Source organism: Myxocyprinus asiaticus, chromosome 43 (assembly GCF_019703515.2).
Source record: "Myxocyprinus asiaticus isolate MX2 ecotype Aquarium Trade chromosome 43, UBuf_Myxa_2, whole genome shotgun sequence".
NCBI classification, from domain to species: domain Eukaryota; kingdom Metazoa; phylum Chordata; class Actinopteri; order Cypriniformes; family Catostomidae; genus Myxocyprinus; species Myxocyprinus asiaticus.
Genome location: NC_059386.1, coordinates 19,462,881 through 19,485,562, shown reverse-complemented (window position 1 = coordinate 19,485,562; position 22,682 = coordinate 19,462,881). Strand labels below are relative to the sequence as shown.

At 37.3% G+C, this 22,682-nt stretch overlaps 2 protein-coding genes across 11 annotated transcripts in view; one reads left to right on the top strand and one right to left on the bottom strand.

Moving 5' to 3' along the window:
- Nucleotides 1-3,591, top strand: part of LOC127433848 (glutamate receptor ionotropic, kainate 1-like) — a 114,796-nt gene extending 111,205 nt beyond the window's left edge. For 3 of the 4 annotated variants that reach the window (XM_051686115.1, XM_051686117.1, XM_051686118.1), the window contains 2 exons: nucleotides 279-529; nucleotides 2,628-3,591. In XM_051686115.1, the coding sequence (XP_051542075.1) occupies nucleotides 279-529; nucleotides 2,628-2,780 (404 nt within the window). In that variant the 3' untranslated portion in view covers nucleotides 2,781-3,591. The remainder of the gene's footprint in view (nucleotides 1-278; nucleotides 530-2,627) is intronic. The other variant, XM_051686114.1, reaches the window with a different exon arrangement.
- LOC127433851 (transcription regulator protein BACH2-like) overlaps nucleotides 1-22,560 on the bottom strand; it is a 53,468-nt gene extending 30,908 nt beyond the window's left edge. For 3 of the 7 annotated variants that reach the window (XM_051686130.1, XM_051686128.1, XM_051686133.1), the window contains exons 1-6: nucleotides 22,441-22,560; nucleotides 20,278-20,531; nucleotides 18,956-20,113; nucleotides 17,531-17,737; nucleotides 15,522-15,653; nucleotides 11,110-11,210 (exon numbers count right to left, since the gene is read on the bottom strand). In XM_051686130.1, coding sequence (XP_051542090.1) covers nucleotides 11,110-11,210; nucleotides 15,522-15,653; nucleotides 17,531-17,737; nucleotides 18,956-20,113; nucleotides 20,278-20,520 — 1,841 coding nt within the window. In that variant the 5' untranslated portion in view covers nucleotides 20,521-20,531; nucleotides 22,441-22,560. Of the gene's footprint in view, nucleotides 1-1,050; nucleotides 1,094-3,711; nucleotides 10,251-11,109; nucleotides 11,211-14,074; nucleotides 15,654-17,530; nucleotides 17,738-18,955; nucleotides 20,114-20,277; nucleotides 20,532-22,440 lie in introns of those variants that run through there. The other 4 variants (XM_051686131.1, XM_051686132.1, XM_051686134.1 and 1 more) reach the window with 4 other exon arrangements.
- Nucleotides 22,561-22,682: the final 122 nt, after the last annotated feature.

Here is a 22,682-nt window from a genome sequence, read left to right as displayed (position 1 = left end):
GTTTGGAGATATCAGCAGGATGGCACTTAATGTAAATGAAAACACATCATGCAATACAACTGCTGAGTTCACTTCAATGGAAAGCAGTTGCTACTGAGTTGCTTTGCTTGGTTTAGTTTTGCCCTGCTCTATGTGCGAAGTTGTGCATGGTTTCTTACAAGCTCAAATTTTTGTTCCACGGAATAAAGAAAGGTATAGGGGTTTGGAACAACTTGAGGGGGAGTACAGTAAATTATGAATTTTCATTTTTGAGTGAACTGTCCTGTAATTCTTTACAGGCTCTCCCTACAGAGACAGGGTGACCATTGCCATCTTGCAACTACAGGAAGAGGGAAAGCTGCACATGATGAAGGAAAAATGGTGGCGAGGTAACGGATGCCCTGAAGAGGACAATAAAGAGGCCAATGCCCTGGGCGTGGAGAACATTGGAGGTATCTTCATAGTGTTGGCCGCTGGTCTTGTCCTGTCTGTCTTCGTGGCCATTGGAGAGTTCATCTACAAGTCGCGCCAAAACAGTGATATTGAAGAGGTGAGTGAGAGGCTGCTTGAGCAGCCCTGCGGGGTCTAAATCTTACAGGAGCTAAGTACCTGCAGAAATGAGCTGTGCAAACAGAAATGAGACACTTACAGGATGTTTTTGCAGCAGCCCACTGGTCAGGAACTTGTCCCAGACTTAAAAGTAAACGCTGTTTATCATGCAGGTGTTTTCCACCATCTACCTTTTCTAACAGATTTTGGTTAATTTACTTGTTTTGCAAGTTTGTTAAAGGGATAATTCACCCAAAAATGACAATTCTGTCATTATTTACTCACCTTCATGTTGTTCCAAATCTGTACGGTTTTCTTGCTTCTGTAGAGCAAAAATTGAGAAATGTTGAAGAATGTACTTGCCACTCTTTTCCATGCAGTTGCAACGAATAGAGACCAGAGCTTTCAAGCTTCAAAAAGAATGCAAAAGCACCATAAAGGTTTCATAAAAGTAGTCCATATACCTTGAGTGCTATATTCCAAGTCTTCTGAAAACATACGATAGCTTTCTGTGAGGAACAGACTGAAATGATCTGGTCACTGCGATTTTTGAGTTAACAGCTCACTGGAGGGGAAGAAGACGAAGAAGTCAGTGAATAGCAAATAAAAGTTTGGTTTGTTCCTCACAAAAGCTATCGCATAACTTCAGAAGACTTGGAATAGATTTAGAAGTTGATATTTTTATAGTGCTTTTGCATCCTTTCTGAAGCCTGAAAGCTAGTCCCCATTTATTGTAGTGTCATGCAAAAGAGCGACCACTACATTCTTCAAAATGTCTCTTTTTCTGTTATGTAACTATCCATTTAACTGAATGATTTAGCATATTTTTGCATTATTTTTATTTTTGTTTATGTTGTTTTATTAGTTATAATCACATTGACTTGCATGTTACTCATCCTGCATTGCTTTTTCTTGTCTTTTTTGTTCTATTTTTACCATTGGTCTGCATTCTCAAGGCCTTCTGTTTCTTTTACGGCATCCAATCGCGGGAGCTACAAAGAAGCGATTCCATCTCTTCCACTGGTACCTCCTTATCAACAGATTTAGAGAGCGGGCGTCTCCTTGGGGATGACATGTGTTCTTCACATTAACCACACACTGTAAGGGCTGTGCGTTATTTAAAGAAAAATAAGCTCCTTTTCCACATTAGGCTTCCACTTCCTTCCAAACCATCTTCCCAAACCCTTGACCTCAATCCAGCATCCGTGCGGCTAAGAAATTTGGTACGCTTTTCAAAGAGATGAAGAACTCTTTTAATTCCTTGTCGCTCAACCTGTCTGCAGACAGATAAGAAGTGAAGTGCACTTTTATTTACTGGTGGAAGCCTTTTTAGTGCCATTCGAGGCACAGTTTTAAGTGTGGAATTTCAATATTTTATGTCCTAAATTCTCCCTCTCATGTTATCAGTGCTCTGTCTCTAGAGAGAGTTCAGCCCACACTCAGGGTTATGATGATAATGATAATGAGGGTTATGATAATGATCTATTCTGCCACAACCATTATTCACTACATTTGCTTTATATTAGCACCTGACACCGAGTGTAAAGTAATGTAGCAAGGAAACACTGATATCAGTCTCTCCAATGTAATTATTTAAAGACATCAATTGTAGAAGAGGAGAGTTTTCATAATGAGTTGATAACCTGAAATAATGATGGACTCCTGAAAAGAAAGAACAATTATGAAGTCTTAGATTACTGTGTTTGAAATTAACAGAGAGGATAACTGTAATCAGCTGGGAGCTCATTCTCTGCACACACTGAAGTGGGCTTATCTGACTCTCACTTCCCCAGTGGCATTTATTGAGCTTTGCCCTTCATCGCCTTGGGCTTATTAAATAACCATCTCATGGCAGACAAGATCAGGAAGGGGAGTGTTAATCAGAAACAAAGAAATCTGCATCATCAGAATAATATGAGACTACACGATCAATTCATCATCACTCCTGTCATGTCTATTGTCATGCCATTGCAATATCAATTTGATTTTCGAGTGGTGTGTGTGTGTGTGTGTGTGTGTGTGTGTGTGTGTGTGTGTGTGTGTGTGTGTGTGTGTGTCTGTGGAGACTCACGCAAGCCCTCGTGTTCTTTTTTTGACAGTGTGTCTCTTTCAGTGCTGTGATGGAAGACCTGGGTGTATCCCTCAGGTGCCACAGGGCATTGAGGAAGAGAAGCAGACACAGAGGAAGAGCAGGCCTGTCTGGAGTCTTATGTAACCCCAAATGCATCCAGAGGAAAGAGACAATGGCTTAGATTGACATCGAACAGCCACGCGGCAAGAAAATTGGAACTGAAAGAGGTATTAGGGAGTCCAGCAGGGGGTGCTCACCCTGCGGTCTGTGTGGGTCCTAATGCCGCAGTATAGTGAAGGGGACACTATACTGTAAAAAGGCACCATCCTTCGGATGAGACGTTAAATCGAGGTTCTGACTCTCTGTGGTCATTAAAAATCCCGAAAACTTTGCGAGAAGAGTAGGGGTATAACCCCGGTGTCCTGGCCAAATTCTCCCATTGGCCCTTATTAATCATGGGTTCCTAATAATCCCCATCCATTAATTGGCTCTATCACTCTACTCTCTTTTCCACCAACAGATGGTGTGTGGTGAGCGTACTGGCGCACTATGGCTGCCGTCGCATCATCCAGGTGGATGCTGCACACTGGTGGTGGTTGAGGAGAGTCCCCTGTTCACTGTGTAAAGCACTTTGAGTGTAGTGTCAGAAAAGTGTGATATAAATGTAACATTCATTCATTCATTCATTCAAAGCTCAAAGCTGTACTTTGACGGACATGTCAGTAAATTTATTTTCATTCAGTTTTGTTTTATGTGCTCTTTATTTATGACTTTCCATTTTTTACATGGATATTGTGTGGATTGCTTTTGTGTCAAAAGTGCACATATCTCGGTAATATCTTGTGTCGTTGAAAGGTTGAACCAAAAAATGAAAGGAATAATATATTTTGAGAAATATTTATTACTGTAAGAGCACATTCCATTATTTATGGTAGCATTTTTGTGCTGTCCTTGATTTAAAAAAATAAAATAGCTTTACATATTTTCTCAAACTCTCCAAGAGCATTTATCTTGTTCCAAAGTTTCTTTTATGAGTGCTGCAGGTTTTATTATTTGCTTGAATATATAACCACTGGAGAATAAAATGAATCACTGATCATTTCAGCACAAATAATTGAAATGTGTAATCTCTGTGCCTCTAGTGGCACTTAATGGAATTGCAAAAGTAGCTGTTTGCTAAGTGGTTTTCAAAACTACAGAGCCCCTTTAAAAACAGGGAGATAATTTATATTCTGAAATAGTTTTGCTTTCTCTAATTTTTTCATTCCCTCCCAAAGGTTATTTTGGACTACATCGCAACAGCTTTATCCATCCCTTATAAAAAATTAACCATGGTTTTACTATAGTAACCATAGTAGAACTACGGTATTTCTAGTAAAACGATAGTTATGCAAAATTTACCATGGTTTTACTACAGTAACTATAGTTCTTACCACACACACACAAAAAGTTTTTCTTTTTTTTTTTTTTTTTTTAAATGTGGTTTTAAATACCATGATGTTAGTATAGTAAAACTGTAATAAACTCTTATTTTTTATTTTATTTTTATAAATTTTTTATTATTTTTTTTGCTAGAATGATTATTAATGATTTTTATTACCAAAGTTTTTTTTTTATTATTATTATTATTATTACTATGCTTTTACTATGAATATCATGGTTAAAATATGGTTACTGTAGTAAAACCATGGTACATTTTGTGGCTCTGTTTTTAGAACAAATATAATAGTTGAACTATAGTACTGTAGTAAATTCATGTTTATTTTCATAAGGGATGAATAAAGCTATTGCAAAGGAACACAAAACTATTTCAGAAAACAAGCTCCCTCCCTGACCTCTAAGGAGCTCTCTACAAAACACTCCCCTCGGCTGCCATTGGTCAGGTAAAACGGGTCCACCCTAAACTCATTCCATTTTTTGAGCTTATGTTGCTGCATCTGGATGGACGGGATGCTCAAACAAACAGCACAACTTTTTGAAAGTGCCACAGAGCCACATTGTTTACACTTTTCAGTGAAATCAACCTATGAATGGCATACTTAGGGATACGAGAAAGTATTTTAACTTAAAAAAAATTACAAACTTCACCTTTAAGTCACCCCTCAGCAACTGTTCCACAAGAGAATGTAGAGCAAGACTATTTCAGCATTACTTTTTCCATTTTTAACCTAACAATGCAAGAACAATGCCTTTTGTTCAATAATACATCAGACATGGTATAATCTTAATGCATGTCAGAAAATCTAAAAGATTTTTGTTTGTTTTTTTGCATGGTCGTCCAAAATTGTTATATCCTCAAATATGTATATGTGGGCCATCTGGGCATGTTGGCATCCCTTTTCAAGCATACATACTGTAAATCAGATTAAATATATAAGTCTACCCCTTCAGACCACAAACACCATGCAATTTCTAGCTCAGTTTTTGCCTGAGGCAAAATTATAGGACTTTAGAGAGACCAAGAGCCATTCACACAGAAGAAGATAAGGACTGCTGCAGGCCATTCAGGACTGGCAGTCAGATTCAAAGCCCTCAGACTTCTCTGAGCACATGTGAGAGTCATTGAAAACGACTTTCATGGAGTCCTTGCTTTAAAAGCAAGGGCTATTATCATGTATATTGAAATGTTTTCTCCCCCCAAATTAAAACCTACTCGATTTTAAAATGGTCATGCATAAATGTGAAGAGAATCACCTTAAACTCATGAATATTTAATATGCTAGATTTAGATTAAACGTATGATAACCTCCTAAATCCGAGTCAGATTAGTTTTTATTGCAACAAATTACAGTTAAACAACATCTCAGTAATAGCCGAGGGTCAGATTGATGTTTTTCCTGATATCAATCTGCAGTCAGCTTTAATAAAGAAACCCCTGCAGATCTGATCCAAAGTTCTGCTTCTCTACTAAGTGCCTCTGCAATGACTAATCAGAGCGTCTCATGAGAACAAAGGCTATCTATCTGTCAGAACAGAGTATGGTGTCACTTCTACGATAATGACTGATCAGTCAGGTAGGCTTGTGTTTTAATGGTAATGGATGCCATTTGGGACAAGGAAAGTGCTTTTAAACAATTATTCTCTTTGTTTCTTCAGCAATGGTATGGCGCCATTGAGAATCGCACTTTGAACTAACATTCACAAACAACTTAAATTCCTTTTGAAAGCTTTTGTGTTAAAGAAGGAAAGTACTGATAAAATCTGGTATTTTCACTCTCACCCGTGTTACTTTATTGACAGGTAAAAATGCACATTTTTGAACATTTTCACTAGTTGCAGTGTTAATTTCAAATACCTAATGTCATTGTAACTAGTAAGAACACCTTTTACGATATCTTTAATTATAATTATAATTTTATGCTTTCTGAAATTCATTTCCAGATATTTGAAATACTGAATTTAACATATTAAAATTAATTTACAGGTATCAAAAAGTAGCATTTTTACTAGTTGTAATTAAATAGTTGATATCAGGAATAGACATTTTCACTACATTACAATGTAATCATTGATATCAGTATTATCAATTTTACTTGTATGAAGTACATAGCTGATATGTTTATTTGGAATTCTAACTTGTATGAAATTAATTATTGTGGGTGAGAAAAAGATCAACATTTTTTTATAACATAATTATAAATTCTCTTTCCCGGCCCAGTAGGTGGTGATATGCACGAAGAATGTGAATCGCCAAAAACAAAAGTAGAATGTGAGAAAGTGGAGACTGATTGTAAAAAAGGACTTAAATATTGATCTGTTTCTCACCCACACCTATCATATCACTTCTGAAGATATGGATTTATCCACTGGAGTCTTATGGACTACATTTATGCTGCTTTATATGCTTTTTGGACCTTCAAAGTTCTAGCCACAATTCCCTTGCATTGTGAGGATCTCCAGGGCTGAAATATTCTTGAAAATATTCTTGAAAAATCATTGTTTGTGTGCAGTAGGAGAAAGTAAGTCATACACATCTGGGATGGCTTGAGGGTGAGTAAATTATGAAATTATTTTTATTTTTGTGTGAACTATCCCTTTAAGGAAATACTTCACCCAAAAATGAAAATTCTGTCATCTTCTCACTCTCATGTTGTTCTAAACCTGGCACACACCAAACCATTTGGCTGTGATAAAACGATTCTGTCTGTGGTATGAAAAAGAGGTACAGGTGCAGGCCATGTCGCTCTAGCACTCTCAAGAGGACTCTCAAATGCACATTAAACCATAGGAGTACACATACACAAGGCCAAGTACTCCATTACAGCTAATGACTGTCCTCTTATGCCAAATAACAGTCACCTTTGTGCAATGCAAGTCCATGTGCTAGGTGAGACAGCAGTGTTAATAGCGATGACTTATGGGACATCAAGACACTCTGTGTAAATGAGAGGCAATTAGTTTAGAAGCAAAATTATGTCTCGTTCTTGTTTGTTAACTTTTTATTAAAAATAAAAATTCTCATGTTGTTCCAAACCTGTATGATGTTTTTTCTTCTGTGGAACACAAAAGGATTGATATCTTTTTCATACAAAAAAAGACACAATGACCAGGGGCTCTCAAGCTTTAAAAAGCACCATAAAATTAGTCCATAAAACTTGTGCTTATTACAAATCTTCTGAAGCATTGTGTGAGGAATAGGCTGCAATTTAATTTGATATTCGCTGAAACTCTTCCCCTCCGCCGAAGCTCTCATATTTCATTTGTACTTGCACATATTCAAAATTGCCACCTCGAGATGCATTGTGTTAGGTTTCATGTCAGTGTGAAATATCATTAGTTCTTGCATGTCTGGTGACCGATTGCAATGTACTGTACCAAGTTTGAATGTGCACAAGCATGAATGAGATTTGAGAGTTACGGCGGAGGGTAAGATTTTCAGTCTGTTCCTCACACAAAACTATCATACGACTTGGAATATAGAAAATGAGCCGTATAACCTAAGGACTACTTTTATGATACTTTTATGTGCTTTTTTTTCTTTTCTGGAACTTGACAGCTCTAATTGTTTTGTATGGTAATGAACAGCTTATAAATTCTGAAAAACATAATCTATTCTGTTCTATGGAAAATGAAAGACATACAGGCTTGGTACAACATGAGGATAAGTAAATGATGACAGAATTTTAATTTATGGTTGAACTATTCGTTTATATACATTTGTCCATATTTTTAGAAGTATTTTAGCATTACTGTGGTACTTCTGATTAATTTGACCAGTTAATTTCTTCTGCATGGTCATCTTTTGCATATTCAGACCTTTTCAGATTGCCTCTGTGTCTCTGATCTTTGTTGATGACCTGAGGTCAAGTGAAAAAGGAGAGCTAGAAATTGATGGGTATATAGAGATCTAGTGAATGAAAACAAATAGTGTGTTGTTATCTAACTAACCTAGATATGCAGCATCCTGGTGGGGGTGATGAAGAATTATAAGCGAGCTAAAAATAGGTACAGTGGCAAAAAAAACATATGTGAACCCTTTGGAATTTGTCTTTAAATCTGGTTTGATCTTTATCCAAGTTACAATAATGAACAAACACAATATGTTTTAACTAATAACACATAAATTATTGTATTGTTCTTGTACATATTGAATACATCGTTCAAACATTCAAAGTGCAGGCTGGAAAAGGTATGTGAACCCATAGGCTAATGACGTCAACAAAACCTAATTAGAGTCAGGAGTTGGCAAACCTGGCATCCAATTAATTAAATGAGATTGGAGGTGTGGGTTAGAGCTACTTTGACTTATAAAAAGCACTCAAACATTTTGAGTTTCCTATTCACAAGAAGCATCTGCTGACGTGGATCATGCCTCGTAAAAAAGAGATCTCAGAAGACCTACTATCAAGAACTGTTGCTTTGCATAAAGCTGGAAAGGGTTACAAAGTTATCTCGAAAAGCTTAGATATTCATCTGTCCACAGTTAGACAAATTGTCTATAAATTTAATTGTCTATAGATGTTGTACTGTGGCTACTCTCCCTAGAAGTGGCCGTTTAGCCAAGATGACTCAATGGGCACACCACAGAATGCTCAATGAGGTAAAAAAGAACCCTAGAGTGACAGCTAAAGACTTGAAGGAATCATTGGAACTGGTTAACATCTCTGTTTATGAGTCCACTATACGGAAATCATTAAACAGGCATGGTGTCCATGGCAGTAGACCACAAAGGAAGCTGCTGCTTTCCAACAAAAACATTACTGCGTCCCTGAAGTTTGCCAAAGACCACCGTGACCCTCCAAAACACTACTGGGAAACTGTTTTGTGGACTGATGAAACTAAGGTCGAATTGTTTGGGAAGAACACGCAGCACTACGTATGTCGTAAAAAGGGCACCGCATGCCAACATGAAAACATCATCCCAACGGTGAAGTACATTGGAGGGAGCATCATGATTTGGGGCTACTTTGCTGTTTCGGGGTCTGGACCGCTTGTTATCATCGAGGGAAAAATTCATTCTTAAGTTTATCAAGATATCCTACAGGATAATTTCAGGGTGGCTGTGTGTCAGTAGAAGTTGGGTGATGCAGCAGGACAATGACCCTAAATATCAAAGTAAATCCACTACAGAATGGCTTCAGAAAAAGAAAATCCACCTTTTGGAGTGGCCCAGTCAGAGCCCAGACCTTAACCCAATAGAGATGCTGTGGAATGACCTCAAGAGAGCCGTTCACATCAGAGCTCCTGAGAATATGGCTGAACTGAAACAGTTCTGTAAGAAAGAATGGTCCAAAATTCCTTCTGAATGTTGTGCAGGTCTAATCTGCAGTTACCAGAAACGCTTGGTTGAGTTTATTGCTGCCAAAGGTGGATCGACCAGTTATTAAATCCAAGGGTTTGCTTACTTTTTCCACAGCACTGTGAATGTTTAATGGGATGTGTTCAGTAAGGACATGAAAGATTATAATTGTTTGTGTGTTGTTAGCTTAAACACGTTGTGTTTGTCTATACTTGTGACTTTGATGAAGATGAGATCACATTTTATGACCAGTTACTACAGAATGGCTTAAAAAAAGAAAATCCACCTTTGGAGTGGCCCAGTAAAAGCCCAGACGTTAACCCAATAGAGATGCTGTGGAATGACCTCAAGAGAGCCATTCACACCAGACATCCTAAGAATATGGCTGAGCTAAAGATTAGATCATATTTTATGACCAATTAATGCAGAAAACCAGATAATTCCAAAGGATTTGCATTGCATTGCATTGCATTGCATTGCATCTGCAACATGGGGGCAGTGGTGGCTCAGTGGTTAAGGCTCTGGGTTACTGCTCAGAAGGTCGGGGGTTCAAGCCCCAGCATGGCCAAGATGCCACCGTTGGGCCCTTGAGCAAGGCCCTTGACCCTATCTGCTCCAGGGGCACTGTATCATGGTTGACCCTGCACTCTGACCCCAGCTTAGCTGGGATATGTGAAAAAAAAGAATTTCACTGTATATGTGGAAATGTATAATGTGTGATAAATAAATATAATTCTAATTAATTAGTTAATGCAGAAATCCAGGTAATTCTAAAGGGTTCACATACCTTTTCTTGCCACTGTATTTCAGGATCAGCTTCAGTAAACCAGGTAAATAATGCTGATTTTTGTGGACTCACTGATACAACATGGCCAGAATTATGAGTGTGAAACTCATTGCTGAGGTGATGTTCTGAAGAAGAGTTAAATTAAAACTTAAGTAAAATTTCTGCAAATTTCAAAAGATGTCAAAGTATCAGTGACTCACACAAAGCGAGTAAATAGTCTGCACTTTTGTAGTGCCGAAATGAATAAAAGCTTTCATTCAAATCCACACAGATGGCATAATATCACAGGGCTGCTAAATGCAATGTTTACTGGCAGCTTACGTTTTTTTTTTTTTAGTATTTTGATTAATTCTGGGATTCGGTTTATACTGCTGTAATACTGTTTTCCGTGTCCCTAATCTGCTAACCTCATAACTCTTAATCAAAACCCTGAGCTTTTTCTCCTGCTATATTGTAATCTTGAATGAATGAGGTCAGAGATTATGTGACATTCTTTTCATCACAGGTCCACCGCTTCCTTTCAGCTGATTTTACCTGAAATCCCTTTCTAGATTGTTTTCTCAGAACAGCACCTTCTAGAACAGTGAAACATAATATATAAGAGCTGGGTGCATCAATTCACTGTATGTGCTTATGTATAAGTGAATCAGTGGTGCCTTTTAATATGAATGATAATGCTAAATTATATCCAGTATAATATGAGTTTAAAGGAACACATTTCTGTTTTGGTGTCAATGAAGGGGTGCTTGAGCCTTTCTGACTGGGAAAAAAGGTTGGGGAAACTGTTCTTGAATGAACATTAAGGGTCCTTTGTTCCATGTGGCATGCTCAAATAAAATCCTGGCACCTGCGCACAAAGAGAAGCCACATCCACTGAGCACCCAGCAAATCAATCTGTCTCACAGAGGGATGCACCTGTGTCCTTTTCCAAAGACCTCTTGTGTGTTTGTTTGTTTCTCTGTCTGAGAGGCATGTATTCCTTACTTTGATGTCTTATGATTCGCTGCATGACCACAATCCTGGCGCAAAGCATCACTTGTCTTTTTACAGCAGACCAACTGCATGATATTTTCTTCATTAGTGCCCTGTCATAGATACAAAACAAAAACACGCTCAAATATACTGTACATGAAGCAGCAAATGCATTTGTTATTTGACATATGTCTCTGTGCTCAAGAGGATTTTATTATTTGCATGGATTTAAAGGTGCACACAATAAGTTTTTTTTTATGTTGCTTTGGCCGAAATGGCAGTTGTCTTGGACTTGTACTGACACCTAGTGGTGTGGATGCAGCATTTTGACAGTCCAACAGGGGTCTCTGACACCTTGAGGCGACCCAATCCGGAGTTAATTTAAACTTTCACCGTAATGTGGTAACATCTGGATCTTTAAGAAAGAGATTTCAAATCCATTCGGTACGTCCTCAGAGGGATTTGCATGCATGCATACTCTCAAAAGTAATCAAGAGCCCAGCAGACAAAGAGAGCTTACCTATTTCACTGCAGATCTTATACTTTTGACTACTGTATTTTAACCAATTATGGCTTTTTTTTAACCATCGTAAAATCGATATGTTAATTAATTTTTTTACTGTAAAATGTATACTGTTTACATAGGAAATTGAGAACAAATGTATATTTCCTGCCGGGCCAATGACATCCGTTATGTGAATATGAAGATAAAGAATATTAATAAGAAGATAACCATTATCCGATGGCTGTCTGAGTGCAGATGAAACTGATGAGTTTACCAGATTAACCCAAGGGAACACAACACAAACATGAACACACTGTTCCATAGCTGATAATCAGACAGAATATATCCATCAAAATGATTTAAATATTGAAAAATGCCTCATAGCCTGCCATTATCTTAGCATCCATTCCTAACTCTACGAGAACACAGCTTGTAATATGACAGTATTCTGCAGATTTATCTTCAGGTTGTCCTCGTGTAGACTGGAGAATGTTTACACATTATAGATGAAATACTACTACAGGTGCAATTATGACAGTTTATTCCCATGACTGGAAATAGCAAATGCATGTTTGGGTAAGTGCTGCCATCTGTTGGTACAAATATTTCACTACAAAAATTGTTTCATATATAAACGTAAATACAGTGAATTCAGAAGTCTGAGTCCTTTTGTAAACATGCTTCTATTTTGCATTCTTCTAATTTAAGAAAGATTTTTTCCTTTACAAATTATATTATTAGCATAAGAATGAGTGAAAGGTTAATTAAAAAATTAACAATTTCAGAATTTCTTAGTTTTTGATATGCCCACAGTTGTGTGCAAACCAGAGGATCCATGTTATTTCATCATAATTTAAGAATGTAACATCTTACATCTTGTTTTTCCTTCAATGGAAGCAAAAAATCTGACCTTTTTTACAAAGGAGTTAGCATGCTCAATGTCAAAAAAAAATATTAATGAGTGACCTAGAAATAATCTTAAATATTTCTAAATTATTTTACATCATAATGTTTTTTTTTTTTTTTTTTTAAACAATCCTAAAGCTATTTTAAGGTTTAAATTATATTGACTCTCACATTTAAGTGGACTCACACTTTTAAACCCAACCATATTTACAGTGGCAAGAAAAAGTACGCAAATCCTTTGGAATTAACTGGTTTTCTGCATTAATTGGTCATAAAATATGATCTAATCTTTAGCTCAGCCATATTCTTAGGATGTCTGGTGTGAACAGCTCTCTTGAGGTCATTCTACAGCATCTCTATTGGGTTAAGGTCTGGGCTCTGACTGGGGCCACTCCAAAAGGTGGATTTTCTTTTTTGAAGCCATTCTATAGTGGATTTACTTCGATGTTTAGGGTCATTGTCCTGCTGCATCACCCAACTTCTACTGACACACAGCCACCCTGAAATTATCCTGTAGGATATCTTGATAAACTGGGGAATTAATTTTTCCCTCGATGATGGCATGTGGTCCAGGCCCCGAAGCAGCAAAGCAGCCCCAAATTATGATGCTCCCTCCACCATACTTCACCGTTGGGATGATCTTTTCATGTTGGCATGCGATGCCCTTTTTACGCCATACGTAGTGCCGCGTGTTCTTCACAAACAATTTTACTTTAGTTTCATCAGTCCACAAAACATTTTCCCAGAAGCATTGTGGAGTGCAGCAACGTTTGTGATGGAAAGCAGCGGCTCCCTTCGTTGTGTCCTGCCATGGACTCCATGCCTGTTTAATGTTTTTTGTATAGTAGACTCATGAACAGAGATGTTAACCAGTTCCAATTATTCCTTCAAGTCTTTAGCTGTCACTCTAGGGTTCTTTTTTACCTCATTGAGCATTCTGCGGTGTGTCCTTTGAGTCATCTTGGCTGGACAGCCTCTTCTAGGGAGAGTGGCCACAGTACAACATCTATGGACAATTAAATTTATAGACAATTTGTCTAACTGTGGACAGATGAATATCTAATCTCCTCGAGATAACTGTGTAACCCTTTCCAGATTTATGCATTGCAACAATTCTTGATCATAGTTCTTCTGAGATCTCTTTTTTGCGAGGCATGATCCACGTCAGCAGATGCTTCTTGCGAACAGAAAACTCAAAATGCTTGAGTACTTTTTATACATCAAAATAGCTCTAACCCACACCTCCAATCTTGTTTAATTAATTGGATGCCAGGTTTGCCAACTCCTGACTCTAATTAGCTTTTGTTGATATCATTAGCCTGAGGCAGGGGTGGGGAACCCTGCTCCTGGAGGGTCACTGTTCTGCAGAGCTTAGCTCCCTGACCTTAATTTTTTCATGTAATCCTGGAGACCTTGATTAATTTTCTCAAGTTTGTTTGATTGGAGCTCTGCAGGACAGTGGCCCTCCAGGAGCAAGTTTCTCCACCCCTGGCCTAGGGGTTCACATACTTTTTCCAACCTACTCTGTGAATGTTTGAATGATGTATTCAATATGTACAAGAACAATACAATAATTTGTGTTTTATTAGTTAAAACAGATTGTGTTTGTTCATTATTGTAACTTAGATAAAGATCAAACTCATATATAAATGCAGGTAATTCCAAAGGGTTCACATACTTTTTCTTACCATTGTAATATTATATTCTTTTGGGTATGTTTGCTACTTAAATTCCTTTCCTTAAGATAAACATTGAAAAAAAAAAAAATTTAATGATAAACTACACAATTAGAAAAAAGTTAGCCTATTTCAAATTCACAAAGATTTACAATCAATTTATTAACCATTTTTCTATTTCTTTAGAGATAATTGTCTAATTTGGACCCAAGTAAGACAAGCAATAAAAAAGTGGAATAATCTAAATGTAATTATATCAAATACAAAAAAATGATCTGCCTTTTTTCCTTAGACAACATATAAACCAATAGAAATGTAACCGTTTTTGCTTACAAATAACAAACTGATAGAAAACATTTAGTCCGCAATTATATGAAAACAAAGAAAACAGTTCAGTGAATCAGTGTCTACAGTATGAATCTATAGCATGTGCAGTACTGAACACCTGAGAGTATGATCCCAGATTCACTGGTTAATTTTTGCAAGTTTTGCACAATTTAAATGTGCTTATCATTATCTACAGATTGGGCTCAAAGTGGAACAGCCATTTTCTTATCTGCTAGAAAACAGTAAAGAACTGTATAGTCCAAACTCAGTATAATCCAAAGGCAGTATGTCCCCTGAGAAGAAGAAAAAAAAGGTATTTATTGAGCTGTCAAACTTGAGGTTTGTTGTGTACGAGTCCAAAAATGATCATGACGGTGTTGAATGAGGCTGATTTCATGAGAATGTGAGGACATTCGGAGGACATGTGTATTAAGACCATAAGCAATATTGTTTAAGGTCATACTTAATTTAACACTGAAAAAAAAAAAAACAGACCTATATCACAATACACATATGCCTATGCTAAAAGGATTTGAGTAAAGAAAAAAGACAAAGATTTTAAATCTACGATCAGACAAGGAATAGTAGTGATTTCTTTAATGCACCTTCAGTGTGTTTGTGGCATATTAAAAGAGTCTGTGATTTTCTGTGGTTCATATTTAACCAACAAATGTTTGATTTTGCTATTAGTCTGTTTCGTTCTTGTTAATGAGATCCGTTCTGAGTTTCACAATCGAACAACACCCACTTTTCTCAGAAAGCAATGTGTCGGTTGAACAGCATTGTGACTCAGCGTCTACAAGCCTTGTAGGAAACAGGTTTTGTGAGCTTGATTGTGCATCATCATCAGTGTATTCCATTGAGGAACTAATAGATGGTTTGGCTTCAGAGCAACAGGTGTGTGTAGGAAGTCCTGAAGCTTGCTGAAGCTGAGTGCTCTGAGAGTGGTCTGAGGTGGGGCAAAGTAAGGCAGACAGTGGGCAGTCTGGAGAGGAATATTTGGCCAGTACCTGAAGCTGTTCTGGTCTAAGTGCGGCTTCAGCACAGACCCTCTCATACAAGCCTGAGTAACTCTGCCAGACCTTCCCCTTCATCTGATTCAATTGCATCCTCTCAGCTGTCAGCTTCTCTCGTTCGCTCCTCTACAGATGAGAGAAATAACATGCATCATTCACTCACACTGGCAAGACAGACTCTGGAATGAACATAGACACATTTTGACATCAAAGCAGAAAGAGGAAATAAAAAAGAATGATAAATAGCTGAATAATGTAATTTAATATGAGCACTATTAAACTTTATCCATAAATTACAGCTGTAGGTCAAAGCTTTTATCCTGAATAAGATATTCAACCAGTGGATATCTCAACTGCTTAATGGGTTATGTATGAGTGAGTCTCTTGAAACCTGTAAAGAACATGTCAGGGCCATATTTTCACCTCAAAATCAAAAGAAAGCACATTTCACCCCCAAATACAATTTATTTTTGAGATTTTGTTGTTGTTGTTGTTATTCTCAGTGATGACTTATTAGATTCTCAGTACAGTAATACAATGTTTTTTGTTTTTTACATTTAAAAGCAACACATTAAAGGCAGTATAACAAATAGTTTATAATTTTTAAAAAACATTACATTTTTAAAATAAAATATTATTTTTTACATTACAGCATGTCTCACATTTTTGCATTCCCCACCCAAAAATTCTCATTCTCATATTTATATATATGTGTGTGTGTGTATATTATATATACATATATATATTGCATAAAGAATATGGAGCCTTGGACCATGAAGATTTTTTGAATTGTGACTTTAACAAAAAAACAAAACAAAAAAAAAAAAAGTTAATGCCGCTCACTGGATGTTTTTGGCACCATTCGGAGTAAATTCTAGAGACTATTTGAAAATCCCAGGAGATCACCAACTATCATGCCATGCTCCAAATCACTGAGATCAAATTTTTTCCCCATTCTGATGGTTGATGTGAACATTAACTGAAGCTCCTGACCAGTATATGGATGATTTTATGCACTGCTGCCACACGATTGGCTGATTAGATATATCTGCATGGATGAAAGTTGGTGCCAGATGGGCTGGTTTGAGTATTTCTGTAACTGCTGATCTCCTGGGATTTTCATGCACAACAGTCTCTAGAATTTACTCAGAATGGCGCCAAAAACAAAAAACATCCAGTGAGTGGCAGTTCTGAGATGGAAACACCTTGTTGATGAGAGAGGTCTACAGAGAATGGACAGACTGGTTCGAACTGACAAAGTCTACGGTAACTTGGATAACCACTCTTTACAACTGTGTTGAGAAGAATATCATCTCAGAATGCTATTCTGAGATGCGGGTTGGTGCTGTTTTGGCAGCACGAGGGGGAAATACATAATATTAGGCAGGTGGTTTTAATGTTGTGGCTGATCAGTGTATGTATGTGTGTGTATATATATATATATATATATATATATATATATATATATTTGAAAAGTATTAGTTGTGCTGCCTTTAATTTAGGTTGCTTTTAATAAATTAATTGTAATTTAAATACAATTATCATTGTATTACGGTATTTTAATGTACAGTATTTGACTGTAATAATGTAAAAATGATTCCTGTATTACAGTCATGAGAATCTAATGAAAGTCATCACTAAGAATACTGAGCTCCAAAAACAAAAACAAAACAAAAAAAGCCTCAAAATATATTCGAAAATTTTAACACAAATTAAAAAAATCTTAATGATCCTACAAAAAGGTTTCATTTTCTTTCTGTTTCATATTTAAGCAAAAAAATATATATATATTTTCTTTTTTACTTTCTTTCAATTTTGGGGTGCAATGTGACCCGATTCACCCTGTAAAATTCACCCTGTAGGTCAAAGCTTTTATGCTGAATGAGTTGCTGAATGATTCAACTAGTTCAAATCTCAACTTCTGAAAAGGTGATGTACCGTTATTAACCTTTAGGGCCTTGAGGGATTACTGAAACGGAGAGAAAGTTCATTCAAATACCCACCAGTTTCTCGATTTCACACTCCAAGTTATGGATGCAGTCAAGTTTCCGCTTGCGGCAGCGTCGAGCTGCAATACGGTTCTTGCTTCGTCTGCGAATGTCATGCACGACCTCGAGTTGCTCCCGAGTCAAGCACTGTTGCTTCAGCATCTGCTGGAAGTCATTCCTGCTTAAAGACACGATCTGCTGCACAGAGAGCGGCAGCCCAATCTAGAGGAAATAAACGGAAATGCTGAAATACTGTAGTCAACAGCTTGCTTATCAGCACCAACGTAAATATGTTGCCTTCTTCCTGCTTAGTCATGCCAGGAGGTTGAGTTTCATTAAAGTAGATTTCTGCATGCATCAAGTGGCAACTCTGTGCTAGTGCTCCTCTAGCAAACACATGCTTATATACAAAGACACACAATGAACTTGACTTTGGATTTGCTGTTGATATGGGTAACATTTTATAGATTTGTTCATGTTTGTTGGACGTGGCTCAGTACAGTTTCTACTTTGCACACCTGATAATAACTTATCAGACTTGTTGTGAGGTCAAAAGTCATCAGGCTTTCATAATAAGAACCTTTATTAAAATATTAACCCTTTTTCAAGCTTGCTGATCACTGAACAAACGTAATTACGTTACAAATGTAAACAGACCTGCTAACGTTATTTATGAATTATTTCTTTCATAAATTACTTCACTTATGCCTCTATGAGATCTTATGAAACTTACATTTTTTTTTAGACATAACTCATAGAAACTAGTTTTTGCATTGTGACAATATTTTCATGATAAGTATGAACCCCCCACATTCTTTCTCATTACTGTTATGAAACAATTATAATGATTATAGACTCTATATTATCTAAATTTTAAAGTATTTATACATCATAGTAGAAGTTGTTGAACTGAATTGAATTTTTAAAAAAAATAATAATAATTCGACTCATCCCTTATTGTAAAATTGGATATAACTTTCCACAGAAAAGCGGTTTTATCACACTAAAATCATGTTAACAACATATTGTTTATGTCTTGTGGCTATACTTTTGAAACAGTGAGTATTTTAATATTTACCAATTGGTCCCATTCACTTCCATTGTAATTGCCGCACTGTTAACTACATTTTTGCTTTTTTAAAGGAAAGGAGGGAAAATAATGTTTTTGGTATTCAACATTATGCCACAAATGCTATCGATTGACCTTTACTTGCACTGAACCTGGATATTTCTTTAATAATAACTAGTACACATTTGGGGGAAATGCGCTCAGTTGTCATGAAAATACTGTCTAAAATTCAACAGCATTATAATCTGCATGCAAAATATTTATTTCTTTTGATTTCGGGGTGAAATATGATATGGACATTTCTTCATGAGATTCACCCTAAGACCTGACCTGATAAAACACATTTAAAAAAATAACCAACCAGCCCTCACCTCACATACTCGTTCACTGCTGTAAGACTCACTGTCCCCCTCTGTGTCAAAACTATCAGAGTCCTCCCCTGATTGGTTGGACGGTACGTATGGACTCCCCTGTGACATAGATCCGCCCTCCCCATCGTGTAGTTGAGCACCCACTGCACCAAAATCCTGCAGGAAGGGACACTCCACAGCGTTGGGATCCAGGTGCCAGCTCTTCAGACACTTGAAGTTTGAGGGTTTCCCCACCAAGCCAAAGCCAGATGGAGATCCCTGGGTGGGACAAGAATCTGGCCAGAACATGAGCTGTCTGGCCACCTCTATTTCCTCTCTACTTCTCAGGGTGTTGCTTTGGTCAGGAGAGCAAGTCTCTATGTCACTTTTACACCTAACAGTGCTTTCTGCATCATTCATTTCTGAGCAAAAGGGCATTTCCTGTTTAGCCGAGACTTCTGAGACACAAATGGACTGTGTTGACTCGCTACAGCCTTGTAATAATGGCTGGCCCATGCAAGGACTGCAAGGGCCACAAATAGATGGAGCACAACATTTTGACAATTGCGAATCTTCATCTTCATTGAGAGATGTTTTACTGCATTTTGAGATCTCCTTGATGTATTCATTGCTTGAGCAGGGAAAGCAGGCTAGGGGACAGTTATCATCTGTCTTCTCAAGGGAAACAGGGGCCGTTTCCAAGCCACAGACATCCAGACAGGATCGCTCCTTCCCACAAGCTATTTGAAACTTCCGGTACTTTGGGCATAGGAGGGAGTAGTCTATGTTATTCTCGCTTTGAACATTGTGACAGCTTCCTGGTGCATCCTCAATGGGCACAGAGGGAGGGCAAGATGGTTCCTTTTCTTTGAACTGAAACTGTGAGGGTTGAAGTAAAGATTTGCCTTTATCATTGACGTCCTCTTTGTTAATCAGGTTCAACTCAGTGTCTCGTGATCTACAGCATTTGGTCTTGCAGCATTGCTTCCTCTGGACTGTTGAAGCACTTCTGCTGCTGTCAAAAAACTTGGGGAGAAGGAAGTCAAAGCAGGCTTTGTCCAAGTTCTTGAAGCCAAGGACAGAAGCACAGTTACGAATTTCCAACACGTTCTCTTTGGTAAAGATGAGTTTTGAGGTGTAGGCAAACTCCAATAAGGGTTCAAATCCCTCTGCAGTCACCTAACAAAGAAAAAAAAGATTTAAATCAAATTAATCCTATGTATCCCATATGCATCCCATTTCCTTTACACAGTTAAGACTAAATATTTCAGCCACGATTAATCTACAAGTTTGTTCGGAGAGATTCCATAACAGCCATCTTAGATCTGTGTTTATGTTGTTACCTCATCAGGGAGGTTGATGACAAGGCCTTGAGGTGTTGTATGATTGGACACCCGAGCACTAAAAAAAACACTGCAGGAGGCCAGAACTGCACAGTGGGCCCGGAAACTCTGGTTCTCCGCCACAACTGTCACATCGCAAAGAAGATCTTTCTTCCTCTGCTCGTTCAGACATTGGAGAACATGGGAACTGTGCACTGATGACTGGAAGGTGAACTTTGAGGACTTCAGGCTCTTCATTGACATGTTGAGTTAATCTGTATCATAAAAACATACAGAAATTTTAAACATGTGCTCATTTAGAAAACTGTCTAGTGTATCCAAACATGATTCAAAACAGTGCGCAGTGTGACATTCTGGCTATGCAACTCATTCATTAGTCATATATAGAAGGCATTAGGGTTCCTACGGACTTTTTTAGTTGTTTGTTTGTTTGTTGTGATTACTGGATAAGGATTTTATATATATATATATATATATATATATATACAAATTTTACAGAGGTTGTACAAAGAAATTAATCTACATTCATAAAATTAAGATTTTGTTTACACAACTTTTTAAGACCTGAAAATTACAACTTAAAAAAGAATGTAAAAAATAAAATAAAAAAAGATACTTTACCACAGTTATTGTTACTGCTTCAGCTATAATACATTAATAGAAGATCTAACACCTTCAAACAGTGTAAGAAGCTTTCAGCAATGTTGTTTAATTATTTTTATTTTTTTAATATCCATGACAGTGGTGGCTAAAACCAAATGACAACACATTTACTGTTGTAAACAATAACTGTAACTATGGTATTTTGGCGGGAACTATGGTTACCATGGTAAATATTTCTAAGGGATTAAGAAAAAAAAAAACACGCACACGTTATATTGCATTTTTACTAGGTATTTTTGTTTACCTGGTGTGAGTAGGTACAAATATTATGCACAATTGTAGTTTATTTCATACACTCTCACTCTACATTAAAGGAATATCCGGGTTCAATTGACAGCATTTGTGGGATAATGTTGATTACCACAAAAACGTGGATTCGACTTGTCCCTCCTTTTCTTTATAAAAAATACATTAAAAATAAGTGGGGGGAAAAGAAGCAAAAATTGAGGTAAGGCACTTACAATGGAAGTGAAGGGGGACAATTTTTGGAGGGTTTAAATGCAAAAACGTGAAACTTTTAAGTTCATAAAAGCACTTAAATTAATTATATTAAAACTTGTGTATTATTTGAGCGGTAAAGTTTACAGAAAAAAGGCTTGTAAGTGATTTTATCACACTTAAATCATGTTAACACACATTGTTTATGTCTAGTGACTATACTTTTGGAACAGTATTTTAATGTTTACGGATTGGTCCCACTCATTTCCATTGCAAGTGCCTCACTGTAACCCAGATACTTTGGGGTGGGGGTGGCATATTAAGAAAAAAAAAAAAACAGCGAGACGCGACGTAACGGTAAAAGACGTCACAGCTCGAGTTTACATAGGAAAACAAGTGAAAACAGAGCAAAAAAAAAACGTATTTATGAAAAGCCGTAAGAACACGTGTCTTTACCCACTGAAGCTCCGTATCTCGACCGTGTACAGAGAATTTGACCTAGTCGTGTGTGTGTGTGTGCGCGCGCGCGCGTGAGTGTCTGTTGCAACAGTGTGCTCGCTCACTGCTGACTCATTGGGTTTTGCTGATAAAGGATGAGCAAGCATTTTCCCCGTCTGTCTCTTATCCACTAAACTCCTCGACTTTCCAAGGAAGTAACGGGCCCCAGTTGCTCTATTCAGATGGACTGGAGTAGTGTGCTGTTGTTAAACGACAACTCATTAACCAGCATCGCTAAAATGGTATTGGCTAAAACAACAGACGCACTGTATAAGTTACAAAACAATAAAAATGTCAAAGCCAAACGCTTGTTCGGAGACGGAAAACACTGTGTAGTGTTAGAGTATTCCCGCTTATAGGCGATTCCATCCACACATCCATATGGCTGAAAATAACAAGACCTTAGAAGCCTGTCGCTGCGATGTTACATTTAAATTAAACTTTTCTTTAAAAACAAAAACGTTCTCTGTAAAGTTTAAAGATCTCTAGTTTTGTCTTTTTGTCGTCCTCGACATAGCTTTAAATATTAAACGAAAAACCCAATCGTCTCTGTAATATACTCACCTGTCATATCACTGGAGAGTGAGAGTAAAAGTTGGATTTGTTACTACATACTAACTTGGATTGCTTAAAGCGCTCACTTGTAACTATGTGAACAAGGAGGCGCTTGTGTTTCGCTCTGGCATCATGTCATGTGACTACTGCCTAATTGTTTTAGTCCCGCCTTCTCTAACATGGCCCTCTTTTCATTGGCCCTCGGTCTTGTCAATCACAAATGTCATGGCTTCCTTATTTTTCACCCTCAG